A 20,604-nucleotide genomic window follows, 5' to 3' on the forward strand; every position below is an offset into this window, starting at 1 on the left:
GCTCCATTCACAGATTAACCATTAAAATTCAATGTAAATCTTGCCACAGCTCACATCATCCATGCATCTTCAAAGAGTGAGGAAAGGTATCTGCTAGCCGTCCGTCTGGAAACTTTCAGGCCGCTGAGGCAATAGTGAAGAGATGACAACGGATGACAAGACAGTTGTTAGCAAGCACTGCTAATCCAACGAGGTGGAGGCCTCTTCAAAACATGATTATCACCTTAAGTCTGAAGAAACATGCATGTAAAATTAAAAGATTACTTTATACATAAATCTGCCAGGACTAGGAGTCATTTTTTTGGCTTAACTTGAAGCAATTACAGAAGGTCCAGTATAATTTCAAAAACAGCACAGGATTATGCTGGTGCAGTAAAAGATTATTTTTAAGCTTTTTACACATTTTGATCACAGGTGCCAGTAAGGCTAACACTGTATTTACTGATCTAGCAATGTTAATTAAGTACTTGAATGTCCCCAGACATTAAGTAATTAAGTCATTGTGTCACGTTGTCAACAAGCCAAACTGACAGAAAAACACAGTAAAATAGATGTACACTCACTGTAAATATTGACTGCTTAGATGTATGGATCCCTTAGGAAGCTCAATAAATCTGGATACTTATATTTTCAAATACATTAATTATACGAGACATTCAACCAGAGCTGTCTGCTAAACCCATTTGTATCGTCTCTTCCAAGACTTTTTTAAAAAAATTATTATTACAGCCAAAACTTCTAAAACAAGTCTTGAGAATGATGTGTTTGGCCTGTCATGAGAATCAAAAAGATAATCCCTCATTCTGATGACAGCAGTAGAAGCCTGAAGCCCCGGAAAAGATTTATGGAGCCAAAACCAAAGTGAAAAACAACTGCTGACACAGAGTCTATCAAACTCAAATTTGTCCCAGTGTTTTATGGCGTTTGCCTGGTCGTCTCGCTCTGTGGAGAGACTATTTGTCTCCGACTCGCACACAGACACAACAATGGCGGCCAAGACTCCGGATGTCCTGTGTTACATAAACAGCCTCGGAGCTGCGAGGTAGGTCTGACACATGACCGGACGCGATGGGCAGAGCAGTTGGAAAGAACGAGACAGGAGCAAAGACAGAGGAGGAAAAATAATTGTTGAGAGGAGACAGAGAAAAGCCACTAATGACAGCCGACAATAAAACGGAAAGAAAAAAAAGGGCGACTACAGTAGCGTCTGCCACGGCGGGATGACAATAAGGCAGGAACTAGCAGCCTTTAGTGTTGGAGAGGGATTGAAGGGCCGAAACCACAGGGCCTCGAAATAGAGCTTTGTCTGGGGGTAAGCTGTTATTAGGTCGTCTAAACACGGGGTCCTTAACACCCCGCTGCACCTCCTAGACGCTGCAAAAGGGTGAGTAAGCCAGCTGATTGGGTGGTCAGGATTATTTTGATGAGCAGTTAATAAAAACCTCAATAATCAGGGAGAATTACATGTTCCAGCAACCTTAGCTCAGCGGAAAGGCTCCACTGCACGTTGGAGAGAAATTGTCTATGTGAGCCACAAAACAGTTCAACGAGTAAATTGTTTAAAACCTGCTTGCAAGGCAAAGCAAATATTGGAAGGAATTTATTGAGTTTTTGTAAAACGTTTTTTTCCCGTGAAATGTTGCTTTAGCTTTGCACAGTTTGTCCACACTCGAGATGAGACATGATTATTAAACCCGGGATTGAGAAGGGGTAGTTTTTGCCCTAGCTGCGGATCAGACGTCTGTTCACAAGAGTTTTGTGGATCTGGATTCATTTGTGGCAGTACCAGATGTTGGGGCTTTCATGGGGCAGTATTATGCGTTTTCCAGCCACATAGTATAACTTTATAGCCCAATCAAGTAACTATGCAACCTTCAGTTGTTATAAAAGTGCTATATAAATCAAATATGACTGAAATTACGCAGTCAAATTACTTTCAACACCTTGAAATTGGGTCTCTATCTCCAACACTCTACTTTCAGGAAGTCATCACTCCTTTAACTCTCTAGCAACACTTTTACCAGCATTACATTGAGATGTAGCTTGTATAATGAGCAAATAGAAGTAATTTGAACAAGTAACTGACCTAAAATAAAAAAAGACTGAAGTAAAAATGTGTCTCTTTATGCAGCAAATATCTAGCTTAAACTGCAACAAAGACTAGACTTTGTTTAGGGTTAGATTTAGACGTCGGTACATGACCGAAAATTTCTGAACCAGAAAATGGCCAATGGCGGTGAAGAATTAACTTTTCCAACTTCCTGTAGCAGCTAGCTATGCACAGGAACAAGTCAAGGTCTGTTTTCAGTGGTTTAATTTTCTCCTCTGTAACAACGGAGCAGGCGACATTTTGTTAGCATCCTTGATTATAAGAAAATAGGACATTCCTTAGTGCTGGTTGTACGAAGGTAAAGTTGAGGTAAGCCGTTATAACCTTCAGTCACCACAAGGGGGTGCTCCAACTGCCTCACCTCTGATTAATAAAAAATCATTCAGACAAAAATGATAATTTTGAGATTTTTATTACTAGGTCTCTCTAAGGCAGCGGTTTGTGCTCTACTGTGGTGCAGTGAATAAGATAAAGAAGAAGAAGAAAAGTACAAAAATCTGTTTTTTAGCCGTGTGCGACAGATGTCATAAGTGTCGGTACAAACAAGTTTACAGAAAACAGACATTATAATCATTTATTTTCCTCTTCAAGTATGCTACTATCCAAAGTGACTAGTGTAAAATTGGCAGAGGAAATAAAATATTTTGCGTGTTTATTTACATATTACAGGTCCAACAAGTATGCATAAAATGCTTCTTCTGCTTTGTAGCACACACACACACACACACAGAGACAAAAACATACACGTACACACAGTGGCACGACTGGCCACATTCGGAAATATACAACAGTCAAGTACACCAAGCGTCCGAGTGCAGCGATGCAATGTTTAAGACTTCATTTGATCAGAACAGTGGCACCTGCTGAGGATTGACGCAAAGCTAAAGTGCTCTTACACAAGTTCTTCCATCTGCTGCAGAGTTATGAACGTACCCTGGAGTGAGCGACCACATGAAACGTCTACAGACAAACATTTTCTATCAGGATACCGTATTATAGTTGAGGACTAAGCCAGAATGCTGGGCACTAGGCATGGGCAGGTTTCTGCTATCACTTCTATATAAAGTTAGGCTTTAAAAAAAAAAAAGCTACAATTTGACGTCGTACCTTAAAATCCTTTCAATGAGATTCCAGAAAAAGTCTTGGAGTGATGGCGTTTTCTCAAGCTTGTAAAAAGCAGCTCCTCCCCCACCCATTGCTGTTCACAACTAATTGGCTCGCTGAAAGAGCATATTTAATTTTTTTTTTACTAATTATTTCTTGAAAGTATATAAATGTCACTAACAGGCCTGGATGGAAACGGAGCGCCACCTATCACTTATTAAGGTAATGCCGTTTAAAATTACAGTTGTGAAGCTACAAGCAGACTGGCTACCTGAGCAGATAGCCTGACTAAGCAGCCAATTTCAGCTGGTAATGTTTGTTTTACTCTATAAAGAACAGAAATTTGTAGTATTTGAATGCAATTAGCATTTGGAAACTAATATGGTGTTTGTTCTGCATTAGAGGTCTGCAACCTTTACACACCAAGGAGTCGTTTTTGCCCTTCATTCAGCTTTCTAAAACTTTAGGGCCACAAAAGTCACATAACCTCTGGTAAAAGGACAACTTCATTTTTTAATATCTGCTATAGGAAAATTAGTGGTCATTTTTTTAAAGAACCACCATCTTGTTTCTGGCTTTAGGTTTTAAAACAAAGAAAAACTAAAACATTTACAAAAAGAGGATTGATACATTTTCTCAGGTGGCATGTTGATGTTTGTGGAAAATGAGGCAAAAAAAAACAACACAGTTTCCACTATAATGATGAGTCAATAATAAATATTGCAGATACTTCTGTTGTGGAAATTCAATGAAGGATTTATTCCATGCAAAAAACAACAACTTAAACTTGTTAAAATCTGCATTTTTTTTTATATCTATATAAAAAACATGGTTCTGCTCTATTTTAGCCAAAGAGCCACTGTTGGCTGTGGAGTTGCAAGTTGCAGAATCCTGTTCAATATGTTGCTTATGAAGCCAGTAAATGTTCTATATCATTGCAGCAGCAACAGAAACAGCTGTTGCATTTCAGTTTTAAATACCAGAAATTAAACCTTAAAACATAAAGCACGCCAACCCATGCCTACTGATACCACCGACATTCAGCTGGTTCATCGTCATCGTGTCTACGGTGTAGAACAGGAGTGATCTGTAATCTGGCAGAGGAAGCGTGTACACGTTTTCCAAAAGCCAGACCCACTGCAGGATGTGAGCTGGAGTACAACATGCTGTAAACAATTGCTACGGACACTCCCTGAAGAATTTTCTTTTATAGGCAAGTAAATAAACCTTGTGGATAACCACACAGAGCGAGCACGGTGTGTTCAATCCTCCGTGCGTGTGCACAGAGAGGAACAGAGTCAGCCGAATGTCTTTGGTTCAAACCACTAAAAAACAAAAACAAAGAGCAGACAATTATATTTTTAACTGATGCATAATCTTGGTGAAACCTCAATCATGAGTCGTACCAGAGAGCCAGCAGGCAGCGGACATCGAGTTTAGTTCGGACAACAAAAACAAGTGAGGAGAGAAAATAAAAAAAAATGCCTTCAATTTCAGTTAAATTACAGCAACATGTGATTATGGTTTTATCGACGGCCGAGAGCGTCCACAGGTGAGCTTACACACAAGCGTGTGTGTGTGGGTGTGTGTAAAGTGTACACAGAAACAGACTTCCGCTGGATTTTTACAACCTGATTCATGACAAATGAACAAATTAAGCAACAGGAGGGCAGCTAATGCTGTAGGTCACAAAGTATGTACAAAAATATACAGGACATAAAATAAGCCGTTCTGGGTCACCCTACTGAGCTTGGTCTCTGTCTGCGAAAAGTAAAAAAAAATAAAAAGGAAACCTCCACATTTTCTTCTGAAGACAAAAACAAAAAGATTTCAGTTGTACATCTTAACATTCACACGTGAACCAGAGTCCAGTGAAACTCTGTCGGTTGCAAAATACAAACTTTAGGTCTCCTTTTACTGCTCTGGTTTCGATTTCGAGTAATGAGTGAGGAGAAACTCCTAAAACCTAGGCAGCCGTTGCCATTTCTTCTTTTAACACGAGTTCTCCAAACGCACTCCAGAATAGAGATGCACCCAGCAGTGGGCTGGTGATCTGCCTTAACCAAGCGATCAGTTTGATGTCCGAGTTTCCAACCAGCAGAAAACTTCATGCATAAAAAGCGACCAGGTTGTCTTGACAACAACACTTCAGTGTGAACGCAGCTGACGAGTGAAGACGACTGAGTTTTGGTCCCACTTGGGTGATTAAAAATGAATCAGAGGAAGCAGAGATGCAAGAAGCTAGTCAAGAGGAAACATGTTCACACACGCCTGTGGTAGAGGAATCATAGGGCTCAAGGAAGTGTATTTTATACTTTTGAGCTTTTAACAAGGCTAGATTTCAGAAATTTTAACTAATGGAAGGATCTAAATACCCAAAGATGCATAATAACCTATAATATAGAATGATAAGATTGCTTAAAAAGTAAACTCCATGATCATTTTGTCTGAAACAGAAAAATCTCGTTTTACATCATTGTTAAATCTGCGTCCTTTATGTCAAAAAGGCCAAAAAAAGATATTCTAAACCAATATCTTCTCAAATTCCTCTTGAAATCTGAATAGATGTAAAATAATACGAGCGCCTCAAGGTTTAAAAAAAAAAATCAGAGATTGGAAATCAGCCTCTAACTCATGATCACAGCTTCTCTACTATGAAGGGCACCGTCTGATTGCTCATTCTCCGATTCTGATGAGCCGTTTGTTTTTAAAGTCCAGCATGCAGACAGAGCTCACAGCAACATGAGCAGCAGAACAAACAGATTCAGTCTTCACCTGCAACACGTCTTTTTTACTTTCTTCGACCTCTGTGAAACAAACTGAAATGAAATTTCAAATTTGACCACGTTTTGCTATTTCGCCGCTTATATAAGCACAATTCTGGTTCGTCATTTTGACCAAAGCAGAACAAGATTGGCAGATTAGCGTTATGAAAACAAAGAAAAGGACTCTCCAACTATTCTAAGGAAAGTGTGTTCTTTGAGTCTCACTTCATATTTTTACACATATTACCAAAAAAAAAAAAAAAACAAGCCCTCCCTTTGCTGAAATAAAATGCTAGTTAACTTTCTAAACCAGCATCAAGACTGGTGTTATTACAATTTTTTTTTTTGAAAGAAGCACATTTAAGACAAGTACCAAAAAATGCAATTAAGCTTTACAATCATAAAAGCTGTACAATCAACTCTTTTCAACATATTCCCCATAAAATGTTCCTTCATTATTTTGGAAAGAAGTTTTTTTTTGTTTGTTTTGTTTTGCTTTTACGATGTGCAGATGAAACTTCAAGCAGAGTTTTGATCACATCTGATGAAAAGCTTCATGATGGTCCAGGACCAGCAGGAGAGAGCCGTAAATATCCTTCACTGAACGTTTTGCTTCTCACAAGCTGAACTTCTAGATAAAAAAAACAACAAAAACGATCCTACGCCGTTCTCCTTTCAGTCAGATCCTGTTCAGAAATGTGTTTTGTGTCTTTGGATTAATAAAACTTAATTAAAATAATAATAATAAATCAATAATAATAATAATAATAAATCAACGCTGGACTCCTTTGTTTGAGGACACCTTTGCACCCCATACTTGTAAGTATTTATACCTAAAAATTAAATTAAATATTAGAGGCAGCTTGGATAAAAATGTGAATCAGCAAACGCTATCGAATGAAAAGCTGGGGGAAATTTCTCCACGCAAGCCTCGGCAATAAGTTGTGGTCAGACTGGGGGGTCAGTGCTCGGTTCTGGGGCAGCTGGAGCTTTAAAAAAATATGACGTCCTCCTTGTTGAGGTCCTCAGCAGGGAGGCTGTAGGGCGGCGTCACGCTGAGGCCGTGAACGTTCAGCGGGGCGTTGGCCTGTGCGATTTGGCTGAGACTGTGCGGCTGCAGGTTGGGCTGGAACGGGAGGGAGTCGGCGCTCTGGGAGTGGAGGTGGTGAACGGAGGGGGAAGGATGGGGCTGCACGCCCTGCATGGGGGGCTTCTGGGTGGAGCTGATGGAGGAGGTGGGCTGCGTGTCTAATCCAGTCTGCTCTGGACTCAGCTGATCTGAAAACAGCAGCAGAAAACAAAGGGTTAATCCAGAATCATAAACGGCAGTATGTTTCGAGCTGGTCAGAACTGGTACCGGGGGCAGATTTGGACTATTTTTCCCTCAGTTAAACAGACATATTTGGTATCCATGGAAACGTCAGAGTCTTAACTAGAAGCTGATAAAAACCATTTGAACCCACATCAAAGAAACCTTGTATGGAGTTCTGGTAGTGCCAAAAATGAATATATTTTGGTGGTTTATACATTTTATTCAGTAAATTTGTAGCAATGTATTTTTTAAAATTTGATTCCGGAAGGACGCATTGCAAATATAAATTTCTTATTAATTTACAATATTAGAATTAAAAAAATATCAAAAAACAGCCAACGCCAAAGGCGTAAAATCAAGGTATTTTTTACTAAAACTTCTTTAAATTTGCTTAGTTTAGCTTAGCTACTTTAGTCTTTGCACAAGTAATGTGTACAGGTGGTTCTACGGTTTCCAAAAGTTGGTAGCCTTATTTATGACATTTCTAAAAGGTTTATATGCTGTGTATTCAAAAACAATCTGATGAGGGACAAATAAAAAAAAAAAAAAAAAATCCACACTATTTTATGTTCCATCCTCACTTTCGCTGAAACTACAGACGCTGCTGTGATATTTACATTTCTGATGGAGTGCCCAAAGTGGTAGCTTTATTTTCAATAGCAAGATTAATGAAATACCATTTGTAACTGCTGATGTCATTTTAAACCCTTCAGAAAACCCTGTGTGGCCCACTTAGCCCTAACTGAAGTGAATCACATGAGATCCTCCCAATGATTTTTATTCAAAGTGATTGTGAGCGAGCAGGATTAAAACGTGTGTGTGAAAAGAGCCGGCCATTTATCAAAAGGAAGGATGAGAAACTGATGGGTGTTTACACAGGGCGAGGCCGGCATGTGGGTGAGCTTTTCAGAGGAATGCCACAGGGCGGGGTCCCGCTTGTCCAGGTGAACAATCAGGTTTGTGTCCGTGAGAACCAACTTCAAAGTTCAAACGTGTGCAGCAGAAAAATGCAGCTTAGTAGTCGGCTCAGTTTTGCTCGAGAATGTTTGCAGATCTGTTCGTCATTCTGTACTTTTAACACGAGACGATTAAATGCTCATTATTGGTGAGTCAACCATAAAGATAATATTGCACAAAATTGGCAGAGAATGTTAGTTTCAATCCTCTATTGTGCCTTTTGATGACATCTTCATTTTGTTGTGATGCTTCCATTAAATTGAAAAATAGAATCAAAATAAAACAAAGTGATAAATTATTACAAATGGTTTGAACACTTTTCACACAAATATTCAAGCATTTTCAAGGTACGTTTTGAAACTTTCCCAGCGCCACAGATTGGAGCTTAAAAAAAGTCTAAATGAACAAAAGAAAACAGTTTCAATTCACTGTTAATAAATACTTTGTGATAGTATTTTATATTCTACAGCAGAAACGAGGTAAACTACAAATATAAGAGAAAGTTACAAAAAAATCTAAAACAATATTCTCACCAAGCTTTCCGACAGAGAGAAAAAAATGTTTTTTTTATTATTATCTTTAAATATCTGGGTTCAATAATAAATGGCGCTCGGCAAAATTAGGCTTTTAATCATACGTTGGATTGCACTTTACCAAGTGTGCAGTTTGAGTATCAAGTACTTTCAAGGACCACCACCACATCGTGTTAGTATTTTGTGTGTGTGGAAAATGCGATTTCTTTCACCTTAAAATTCAACACACAATTATCTACCACACACAGATTCATCTGACATGATTTACGTGGATCATGTCAGATCATGCCATGCCAGTTTTTGATAAATGAGGCGCAGTGAAGATGTGTTCATCTGGACAGATACCTGAGTGGTGATGCAGGGAGTGAGACTGGAGGGGCTGCTGATGGGGGCTGATGGAGCGTTTGGCCTTCAGGACGTTGTCGTCTCTAGCAGACAGTTTCAGGGGGAGCATCTGCTTCATGTCCACCGAGGCTAAGAGGAGGATGTCCAAAACGAAGAGACAAAAAGAGGCAGAGGGTTGGCAGATTGCAGTGTTAGGTGTGTGGAGCAGTGAAGCTTCCCATAGGGACATTTTTTATAATTTTGAGGGCAAAACCAAATATACAGTGGTCAAATAGGCTTAAGGAATGTGTAAAAATTAACAACCTAATGATGCATTTTACAAAAGTTGGAGTTCTATAATTATTGTGGGAATCAAAGTAAAAAGGAGGAGGAGGAAATGTCTTAAAGGCTCTAAATATGTCTCAGTACAAGTCCAGACATGCAGAGAGGAATCTCAAAAACATTCCTTTTCACATAATTTGGAATCATTTCAAAAAGAGCAACTCAAAACTTGCTTCCTTCTGAGATAAACATCTACATCTCCCACAGGCTGACAGCTGCGATGGTGTCACTGCTGGCGTCGGCTTCTGAACGCTCAACAACGCTGCTGGGAGGACATGTTACCTGCTGCTCTAATTTCACATTTGTAAGACTCCCACTTACAAATTAGGAGCCTTCTGAAAGTAGACGGCTACACTGGATTCAACTCAGGGGGGTGGGGTGGGGGGGTATCAGAGTAAAGAGGGCTGAATGCAAAGCAAATGCAGCATGCCGTTCAGATTTATATAAATATATATTGTGCTGGACAATCACATGCTGTCCCATTAAACACTGGGATTTGTTTCCAAATAAACCACATAATAAAAAAAACAAAAAAAAAAACAAGAGTCTTTAGTCTGGTGCATCAGTCTCAACTAGCCCTTTTTTTAAGGACAATTTTCAGTATTCATTTTTATTTGTTGTTTCAAGTGTCTTGTTGATTTATTGTGATATGTTCATTAGAAATTTAAGTTTATGCTTGCATTATTATACAACTTGAAAATGGTCTCAAAACAACAATATCATCGTGTATCGCAATAATTACTGGGACAATTTATCATCCAGAAAAATCTGTTATTGTGACAGACCTAATAATAAAAAGAAGAAGTACTGTACTGGTAAATGGAAATCACTGGTTGCTTACCAGAGCTGTCGGTGCGATGTGACGCTTTCCCACTCTTGCTGCCTTTCCCTTTGCCGCTGTTGATCGCTGCCAGTTTGGTGGGGATCTGCTGCTGCACCCCGACCGGTTTGTGCTGCTGGTTGGTGGTGCTGAAGAGGTGCAGCGGAACCTCCGTCTTCAGCGGGAGAGGAAGCGTTGAGGAGCCGGTCTCCCGCCGGAGCAGGACCTCGGGCCGCTCGGGGTAGTCGGCCTGCGCCACCGAGAGGCTTCCCCGCACCACGGGCTTCTGGGAGTGGGGCGACTCGGAGACGCAGGTGGAGCCGCTGAGACCGGAGGACGAGATGAGGTCCCCATTCAGACTGCCGGACATCGGAGCCACCTTAGAGCAAAAGAGGAGACAGTAGGTCAGTCGCTTGAATGGGGTTAAGAATCAGCATCCTTTAGTTCAAAGGATGGGTTACTGATCTCTGTACTGAAATTATTTACATCCGTGGTCTGATTCAGCTGATGAGAAACATCCTGCTGGCTTGTTGTGTGTGTGTGTGTGTGCGCGCGTGTGTGTTTTGTAAACACTCTGAAACACAAGAAAACAGCCTCTTCAGTCTGCAGAAGACACAGGCTATAAATCAGCAGCGTGAAGCAGCGCCATCACAGAGATCTGTTTACTTCTCCATATTTATAAGCCAAGGAGGAAATGAGAAACACATTGAACGCCTGCGTTCAGCAGAGGAGTCAGTTTAACAAAGGCTCTAAAGTAAAAACGCACAAAGACCATGAACGTGTGCCCCCGCAGAAACACACACACAAGCACATGAAATGAGAAGCATAAAACCACTAATGGTCCCTGTGCACATAAAGGCGTGTCCGACTAAACAGACAGGACTTCAGTACGAGCAGGGCAACAGAAACAGCTCTCGTGACATTAGAGGATGAAACACACAGGCTGCATTGTTTGCAAAATTACAAGAATGAACTCAAGACGATGTGAAGATCAAGTCAAACAGGAAGATTTCAGCATCGGAGAGCCTCCGCCAGTGTTTGTGTTACTAATCCAGCATCTTAAGTTACAAGAACCATAAAAAGCCTCCAATAAGTGCCATTAGAGAGAATTAAGAGAGCAATCAAACAGCTCATTCCTTGCAAAAACACTGCGGTTTTCCAACGCTGCCCCAGGATGTTTATTTTACTCTAGGCAAAGGCATCAAAAGCTAAAAAAAATAAACATGTCTTATGATGGTGCCTTGGCAAGGTGTGTCAGGGGGAAGGAGGTCTAAGCCAAGTAGCTTGAAGACCCAGCAAACCAGCATCCACCCAAGGGTTTGAAAGCTCTCTGTGGCATTAGAGCTTTAAAACCCTTAAAGTTGTGTGTTCTGTAGCACACAGCTATCAGAATTTACTTGAATGAGTTATTTTAGGGCCTCTTTTCACTTTAAATCTAAATAAGCTGCTGCTGGCCACGCCCCCCCACCTCAACTGACAATGGCTGCAAACAGATGAGCAATTATACATCTTTGAAAAGTGAAAGTGGAGCCTACCACAAAACCAACAGGAATGCAGCAAGTATTATAAAATTATTGTTATAAAAAGGACTTCTGATTGTGATCTGTCTGTGCAGAGTTGATTTCGCTTTCTGGGGATGGATCCTGCTGGGGGGCGTCGCCATGACAAAATGGTCAGGGAAGCAGTAGTTTAGGTTTAAATGGGGAATCTCTCCATCTGCTCTGCTCAGTGCAGCCTCCACCTGGAACATGACTGATGATCTTAAACACTATGCTTCCTCCAGCTGTAACTGGAATAACTCGAGAAAAACAGAAGCCTTTGTGTGGGAAAAGTATCCTTCACCCCTTCCCTGACCCTGCCCTCCTCTTTTCCCTCCATCATTTTCCCTTCTTTCAGCACTCACTCATCATGACACACAGATGTTTGATTGTTCCTAGAACAAGGCAAACAGCTTTAATGACATAAACGGATATTCAGGTAAGCAAAACACGAAGAGGCCGCATGGCACAAGGAGTTCTGACTGACGGCTCGTAAACGGGACTGAACGCCTGATGATGGCAGGTTTGAACTGGCTAATTACACAGCGCCTCATCCTGAAGGTTTCATGGATTCTCATAAATCCAGCACATCCTTACTGACAATGCACAATATATTTTCTTGTGGAAAATTAACACCTGAAATTATCTTGGATCTACTTTCACACAAGCTCCAGACCTAAATCTTAATTATACATTAATTAAGATTAATGTATAATTAATGTGTGTGTGCACACACACACACTAGTAAGACGTAGTGTGTGTGCACATAAAAGTTTGAATTTTTATTCATTTTTCAGGCAGGCATATGCAGCTCTGATCTGAATTTAATCAAACCATTTAATCCTAAAGTTTCTAAATTTAAGTAGTAATAAAAATAAAAAATAAAAACTACATTATGATTCTGTTCAAACATCATAACAAGATTCCCCTCAACTAACTTGAAACTCTGGCTAAAAAAGTTTTTTCCAGAGGGGAAAAAATAAAAATAAAAAATCTTTTTCCCGATCTAACAAAAACAAAATTACCAAACATTTGAACCCTGCAATAGAGCTACACTGACTGAGGTTGACCAATTTTGCAAACAAAAACAAGCAAATAATTAAGTCTGTCGATGTGCAAAAATGGTAAAAACCTCAAATACTTGCAGCTATAATAGCAGTGACAGAGGGATCTACAAGTAATAACTCTGTTGGGGTTGAAAACACACTTTTCAACTTTGAAAAAAAAAAGAATGAACAGCATGTCTCATTTTCCGTCTACTTCACAATTATGCACTATTCTTTAACGACTATAATAGTTATTGGAGCTTTATACCGTTTTATCTGTTGCTGTATAAATGTCGGCTCATATTACCGTTTTCCTCATAAGCTTCTGCCTTTCGCCAGCTCCCAGTTGAAAATCTGTCCCGTCCGGTAAAATAAAGGCCGAATAAAATAAAACATCTGTAAGTATTATATTTTTGTTTAATCTAAATTCTCAACATATTGAAGTTTGTTTCTGTACCGTAGCACTATATAAAACATTTGATGTGAATCCTTAGGCATGGCTCTTATTTGTTGAAAGAATGAATTACACTATAAACAAAAAGCACAGCTAACAGATGGGATGTGCACACACACACACACACACACAGCTTCATAAAGCCTTGTGCTTTCTCCTTGTTCGTCAAGAGGAAGTGAGTCACAGGCATCTGTGTTTGTTTACAAGGTGAGGGTGGCCATAAGCCCCGACTCAGGCCACTGAATTGTAACTACGTCTGCAGGCGGAGGTTACAGATGGAGGGGCATAGTTTACCTTTGTTCAGAGCACAAATGTGAGTCAACATCTTATGAGTCACTTTTTAAGGTTTTTGTGCTCACACAACTTCAGCAGTTTCGTCTAAAGGCATCTTAAATGTGTGCGTTATATTTGATAGATTGTTTGGTCTATTAGTAATCAGCCTGGTTTCTTCCTTTAGTAGGTTTACGTCAATATCATTTCTCTAGACACTGAAAAGTTTAATAAATCTTAATAATGTATAATTTTATTACTTTATATTCACGCAATTCCTCTATAATTAGACGTGTAAAGAACCTAATCGAGATCAAGCGAGCTATAGGCTGAAGGTGAAATTCTTTAGAAAAACTGACAAGCAACAACTAGCAGAGTTATTTCTCAAACATGTTGAGTAACGCATGTGGAAAAGAAATCCTTCCCTCTCTTTTTTTCTTTTCTTTACAAGGTCTAATTATAGCTCTCTAGGTTTGCTGATGAGACTTAATTTTGGGTGGGGGATATTAAATGTCAGATGATATCAGGTTGGCGAAGAGCCTGGAAGAGATCCTGTGGTTACAGCTAATGAAAAGCTGGTTTGATGTCGTTTGAAGCAGGAGGAGAAAAAGCCACGTTCAAATCCCCCAGAAGCACAGCCAAGAAATATCCCAGAGCACAGCAAAAAGTACAGAACCACATCCGAGACATGTGCAACAAAACACACGACGGTACCAAAGTAAATGTTAAGTGCAGGACGTTAGGGGGTTACAGTTAGGTATCAATGCATTTTAGAAAGCACATTTAGAGCTGCTGCTTTAGCAAAAATCCAGATAAAAGCAAAAGCATAAAATTCTGATGAGATATGTAGTTTATCAAATTTCAGAAAAAGTTATTTAAATCAAAGTTGCAACATTTTCAGACAGTTTCGGAGAAATATAAACAGATGCCACTCTAGTGAAGGTTCGTAGATCTCACCGATACATTTCTGTCCATAAAATGCCTTCAGATTACACTTGTTGTGAATTAGCACTACATAAATAAATAGTACTGAACTAAAACGAATTGAAAAAAACACAACGACCTTTATACAACGTAGCAGATAAAAAACCAAAACAATGCTGAAAGCTAAAATGAGCCTAAAACGGCAGTCAACACTCACAAAAAGAGGCTTGTATCAGAATCGCTGATAAAAGAGTTGTTATACAAATAAAATCTGACCAGGTTTCTTCTGCCTGCTTACTTGACTTAGTCTGGCCAAAAACAATTGAAGAGCTCCTCCCTGTTAAAATTGTTTGTGTGGCAGCATTTAGTAATTTTCCAGAATAAACCTTAGCAGTGGAAAAGCGAAAGGCAAGACAGGCGATTTATTAGCACTGTGAGAAAATTTCCACACACAGTAGCGAGTTAATGATGCGTAAATGACCTGCCAGGCCACTGACCCCAGGAAAAACTCACACTTAGTGAATTAATTACCTCACCTTAGTTTTTTACACTAAAAGCTTAAAATTAGAACTAAAAATGTATTTACATCATAGTAACAGCTGCTTTATTTCTATGCAATACCGCAAAAGAAAATGCAACAGCAGCTTCATCTGGACTCCTAGCTCTGCCGCTAACTAGTGGTTAAATAAGCAATCGGTGAAAAAAGTAACTAAATTGGTTTTTAACTCCGAGGCGGCTCACGGGGACCCATTTGGGCGGAGGGTCCTATGCGTACATAACTTTGAAACTATAAAGGTGTGGTGAATAGGAAAGTGGTCATTTTTAACCTTCATACAAGTCCTGATCGAATTGTTCTATGATGATTTGAGATTCTTTAACATACAATTTTTCAATTTGTGAAACTGATATTTCTAAAGGAGAAAGTGTTTTTCTTTCTCATTAGCACAGCATCATGCGTCGTCTTGTCTTTTGGGTTGAATTTATGGTACCAAGCCTTCTTGGTACACAACTTGGTTATGACTGGTCACTGTCAACTCCCTTTGCTGTTTTGTCTTTTATGTGTAAGAATTATTTTGAGTAAACAGATTATCAAATGACTCTTGATGACAGAATCATGTGGGAGTCGGGATGTCACTGCTCTCTTTGTTTTGGTCTGGACCGTTTCTGCGTTTGATGAAAAGATAAAGCGCAACTAGTAACTGAGAACAAATGAACTGAGCAATGACTAAGTGATACAAGAATCTGAGCTGAACACTCAAAGTTTGTATTGGGCAAATTTACTATGACTTCTTGACAGAGCTGTGAGCAGCAGGCATGAAATTACAGTGGATCATCCTGAAAACTGCTCTCCCATGAAACAGACAAACAACGGCCCACATTGTTCTGTCAGAAGAGCAGATGCTTGGACGAAACCATCAGGGGAAAAGAAGGTAGAGGGATGTAAAGAAAGACTACTCTCTACATTTTCCCCATCTAAACCGCACCTTAAGAAACATGAAATCGATGCATTGATATTGATGCCGATGTAAGCAGACACCATTTTGGCCAAAACTGTTCCAGAGGAGTGAAGAAGAGATGGAAAAATGTCCCCACACTGGACTTCACTGCTGGTTGAAGTGTTGAAAAACACTTCCTGACTCTTCCAGTGTCATGTTTAAGAAAAACAGATCAACATTTTCACATTTTTCTGATGATAACAGAAGAGGGAGATGAATTTTATCAACCCACAATCGAAGGAAGATTTTACAATTTATTTCTGTAACTGACCTGCAGGGGGCAGAAGCGTCCCTGAGACGCTGCCATCTATCTCTGATGTAACTCACTCAGGTGGGATTCAACTCTGCTTCAGACCACCAGCAGAGACCTGAGCCCAGCCCGGTACGCTGCTGCTACAGCACCACACATAGAGAACTGTGACGTCCAAAGCAAAGTGCTAATTTTATGAAACAGAACAACAATTGTTCCTGTAGGTTTTGTTTGCATACAAATAACAGGAGTTAAAAGGAAAACATATTATAAGCAGAACTATCAACAAGTCATCTCAGAACAGACGGGAGGGAAAGCTGGCGTTAGCCCACCGGTTCAGCAAAGAACCTCAGAAGAAAGAAAATACTGTTTACCAAAAACATTTAGTACTAACAGCACTTTAGAAATAATAATGCTTTGAATGATTTATATGAAGTGTTGCAAGGCAGCTTTCTAAATCCAAGTGAACTCAATGTTGGACTGAAGGCTGTCTTGTAACCCTACAAGACAAATATCAATTGTTGATTCAAAAAAATATAAAAACAAATTAGAAAGTCACCCCGATCATTATCAGTAATACTGCTTCGTTATCAAATTTTACATTTATATTTTAGCGAATGATCATCTTTGGATTGTTTACTTTCTGAATTCATCTGGTACACTGTTCTTCTAATTACATGTTACATGTCTTTGTAATTAGAGAGAGGTACATTTGAAAGTCTTATTTAAGTTAACCACATGATTACAAAAACGTGGTGAAAGAACTGACAAAAAACACCAAAATAAACAAACATTTTTTTAATAACTTCATGGGGCCCTAAAATGCATCTGCATTCATGATTCTTGAACATTTTTTAATTAGATAGTCAATTATTTGCATTTATCCAGATTTATAAAGTAAAATTTATAAATGTGAAAGTGAATATATACAAAAAAGATGATGATCCTTCAGAGCCTTTTACTTGATATTGTGTAGAAAATAATATGTACAATTAGAAACACTAACTTTGCTAAATGATAATGTAGGATGCTAGAAATAGTTGAGAACGTCTGACTTTGTGGCTTTTTTGCTTAAATTATTAAAACCTCTTTCCTTCAGCGACTGCTGTCTCTTATTCTCTTTCTCACAGTAAGAAGCTGAATCTGCTCCGAATAATTAATGTACAGCTGGATTTTGATACATGAAGCAAGCCAACTCCTACAAAGTAAAAGGGAAAACATTTCTTCTAACAACTTTTTTTCTGCATCATTTCAAACAACCCAATCCACAAAGTGCTCTAAGAGTTTGAGTGCTTGTTAAATTGTCTATTTTTTAATATACTTCAATATGAGTATTTACATCCTTTCTGACATGTCAGTAAATGTTGATATCATCTACATGATATTGGAGTTACCATTACAGGCTTCTCACCTCAATTGTTTTCCTCTTCATCTTCTTCTGGGACTCCAGTCGCTCCTTTTCCTTTTCCACAGCTCTAGTGGACTCCCGCAGTCTCTCCAAGTCCTTCTGATACGTCTCTCTCTGCCTGTCCAATTCCTCCTTCTCCTTAGTCAGTTGCTCCTGTATTTAACAAAAACACACATTGTATAATGATCTTTACAGCCAACCCTCAACCCTCATCATGCATTCAATCCCATTTAAATCTGCTCCGTATCTTTAAGGCAGCGTGTTGAACTTGTACCTCTAGTTTTCTGCACTCCTCCTCTCTCTGTTGGAGCCGGGCCTCGGTCGCCTCCACTTGCTGCCGGTGCCGCTCCCGTTCTTTCTCCCAGCGCTGCTGCTCCTGCCTGTGCTGAGACTGAAGCTTGTTCAGGTAGGCCAGCTCCTCTCTCTGCAGGGCTAAAGTCCGCTGTTTCTCCTGCTCCAGGAGCCCGTTTCCTTTGTTGCGCCCAGGCAGGGACACCCGCTCTGTTAGCGAGGCCTTCTGCAGCTCAATCTGACTGTCCTGCTGCGATACGATGGCCTGAGGATGACAGAGAGGTGCAAGTTTAATAGAAAAGGTGAATATTTCCCTCCAAGAATGCAGAATTTATGTCTATAGGAATCAAATGTTAATTAAAAAGCATCACCAGCAGTGCACAGCTACCAAGGTCTTCAAAATGCAGTGGTGACAGTAATGCAACAGATTGTTTCCATTTGATTTTTCATTTAATCTTTTAAGCTTATATTAAATAATATTAGAAATGCATAAGAAAATGCAAAGACATGAATGATTTTGCCTAAAATGCAATAATAAAAAATTGTTTGTTTTTGCTAAATGCAACACAAATTAAAGATTTATTTCTAAAAGTTTACAAAAGTATACAATATGAAATATTTTTTTCATATTTAGAAGAAATGGCTTTAAGATGCATCTAAAAATTAAGATCTGTCTTTTTATGTTACTGCTGGAGAAATGGTTTGTCCCTCCATTAAGTGTTTGAGGTATTGCTCCAACATACATCTGTAGATTTACTTTTAAATAACCAAACTGAGGCTTAAAGAGATATAATATCATCATTTCCAAAATTGCTTAAAAAGATACAAAGTTATACGTCTAAATTTAAAGTAGAAAATCTATTCCAGCCTTTAGTCAATGGAAATTTTGGTAATCATAATGGATCTGATACAGGAAAATATTAGCCTGAAGCACTAGGAAAACAAAGGCTGTGTCTTTTTACAGGGTACATAAATATCTGATTTCAATTGAACTATATTTTTTATTAAGAGTTGGACAAATTTGAGAGTCAGAGTATGTAGAGAGAATATTACCTGCAGGCTATAAAGTCTCTGGGAGAGCATCAACACTTTGTCAAAGAACTAAAATGGATAAAAACAAACACACACACATCCACACACAAAAAAAAACAAAGTTATAAAACAAAACTAATTTAACCAACATTTTCTCACAATTTTCTGGTTTTATAAAGTATTTTATCACATAAAAACATTGTTCAAATAAGAAGTAAGAAAAATAAAACTCCAGCAGTTCAAATCTAGAAAAAGATCACCTCAGCTTCGGGGAAAGAGTCGGACCAGATCCGGTTCCATCTTAGAGGAGAGGAGCAGCTCTGATCCACCTGACACAGGAAGTGAAGCACAAAGAGATCACAAGTCAGTGATGGTAGAAAAGGAAATTTTAAAAAAAGCCAGAAGCTGTGAAAAGTATTTTTTATTTTCTAAAAAACCAAAAAGACTCATTGCAAATGCGTCAAAGTAGAAAAATCTAATAAGGTGTTCTTCATGTTATGATTTAAACCGTTTAATTTGGTCATAATAACAGGTTCACGAGTTCCAGCCATAACCATCTGTTGCGTCGGCGCTCGAATGCAGTGGAATTAAATATGAAAGAAGAAGTAGTGTTTACATTCTGTGGTTTAAATCATTCATTCAGGTTCATAAGAGTTAGACGGGCAATGACCTGAACTCCTGCTGAATTATGGAAGGAGGAACAACACCTACGATTCTTTATTTATGATAAAAATCTTAAGATTTGAGCTTGAAGTTGTGTAAGAGAGATGATCCCCTTCGGCGCTCCTATTAATGACTGTAGCAGTGTTGATGTTCAGGTTAAATAGTAATTAAAAGTAATTAAAAAGGCAACACTATTTAGTGGAGTGGAGTTCAGATCAAATATTTGTCTGGATTATTTCCGTCTCTGTTGGTTTGGCTTTTGTTCCACAAACAGAGCTCCAGTCACCAACACGTGGCTATATTTAGATGGGCTGATTGTTCTCAAGGACCAGGATTAACTGAATGTTCCCAGGATGATGTTGATCAAGATTTTATCTATTTATAAAAAACACAGAGAGACCTGCAATACACAATATTCCAGAAAGTATAAGAAAAAGAAAACTTCCCAGATGATTTGGTTTGCATTTCTCATTGGAAATAACGAGACTGATGCATCTCAAAACACCTTGTGTGTGTGAACTTGTTTAGCTCCTACCGTCTGTTCCAGGGTGTGGCTTCCACAGAGGCCTTTGAGCTGAGGGTCGGAGCTGGCTCTTTGGCTCCTGTCTCTGTTCCTGGACTCGCCAGAGAAGCTCTTCTTCACGCTGCCATCTGGCGCAGACACAAGCACATGTCGATACGCGGCAATGGAAACATTTATCTGATAGCTACACAGATTCTGCGTGTATATATACATTACATGTGATTTCTTTTAGAAGTAAAATTTGATTAGAGTGAAGGCAGTCCTGGACTCACTCTTAGAGAGGATGACGGGACTGCTGTCATAGCCTCCGAACGTCCCCGCTCTCCTGGGCAGAACCCCAGAACTGCTCCCGTCCTCCGACGGCGTTTCCTGAGCCTCTTCCCTCACGCCAGCCTGCAACAAGTTCTGCAGGTTCTCCACTAAAGTTTAACAGAAGGTAAGA

General features: G+C 39.3%; 1 protein-coding gene across 3 annotated transcripts in view; it reads right to left on the reverse strand.

Moving 5' to 3' along the window:
* Positions 1–6,738: 6,738 nt before the first annotated feature.
* The window catches only part of arhgef18b (rho/rac guanine nucleotide exchange factor (GEF) 18b), a 47,999-nt gene continuing 34,133 nt past the window's right edge, over positions 6,739–20,604 (reverse strand). For all 3 annotated transcript variants that reach the window (XM_008407956.3, XM_008407955.3, XM_008407954.3), the window contains 9 exons: positions 20,435–20,581; positions 20,175–20,290; positions 19,237–19,305; positions 18,998–19,045; positions 17,928–18,209; positions 17,657–17,806; positions 10,289–10,646; positions 9,127–9,255; positions 6,739–7,257 (listed from right to left, as the gene is read on the reverse strand). In XM_008407956.3, the coding sequence (XP_008406178.1) occupies positions 6,971–7,257; positions 9,127–9,255; positions 10,289–10,646; positions 17,657–17,806; positions 17,928–18,209; positions 18,998–19,045; positions 19,237–19,305; positions 20,175–20,290; positions 20,435–20,581 (1,586 nt within the window). In that variant the 3' untranslated portion in view covers positions 6,739–6,970. The remainder of the gene's footprint in view (positions 7,258–9,126; positions 9,256–10,288; positions 10,647–17,656; positions 17,807–17,927; positions 18,210–18,997; positions 19,046–19,236; positions 19,306–20,174; positions 20,291–20,434; positions 20,582–20,604) is intronic.

Source organism: Poecilia reticulata, chromosome 4 (genome assembly GCF_904066995.2).
Source record: "Poecilia reticulata chromosome 4, P_reticulata-male-v2, whole genome shotgun sequence".
In the NCBI taxonomy this organism is placed as follows: Eukaryota; Metazoa; Chordata; class Actinopteri; order Cyprinodontiformes; family Poeciliidae; genus Poecilia; species Poecilia reticulata.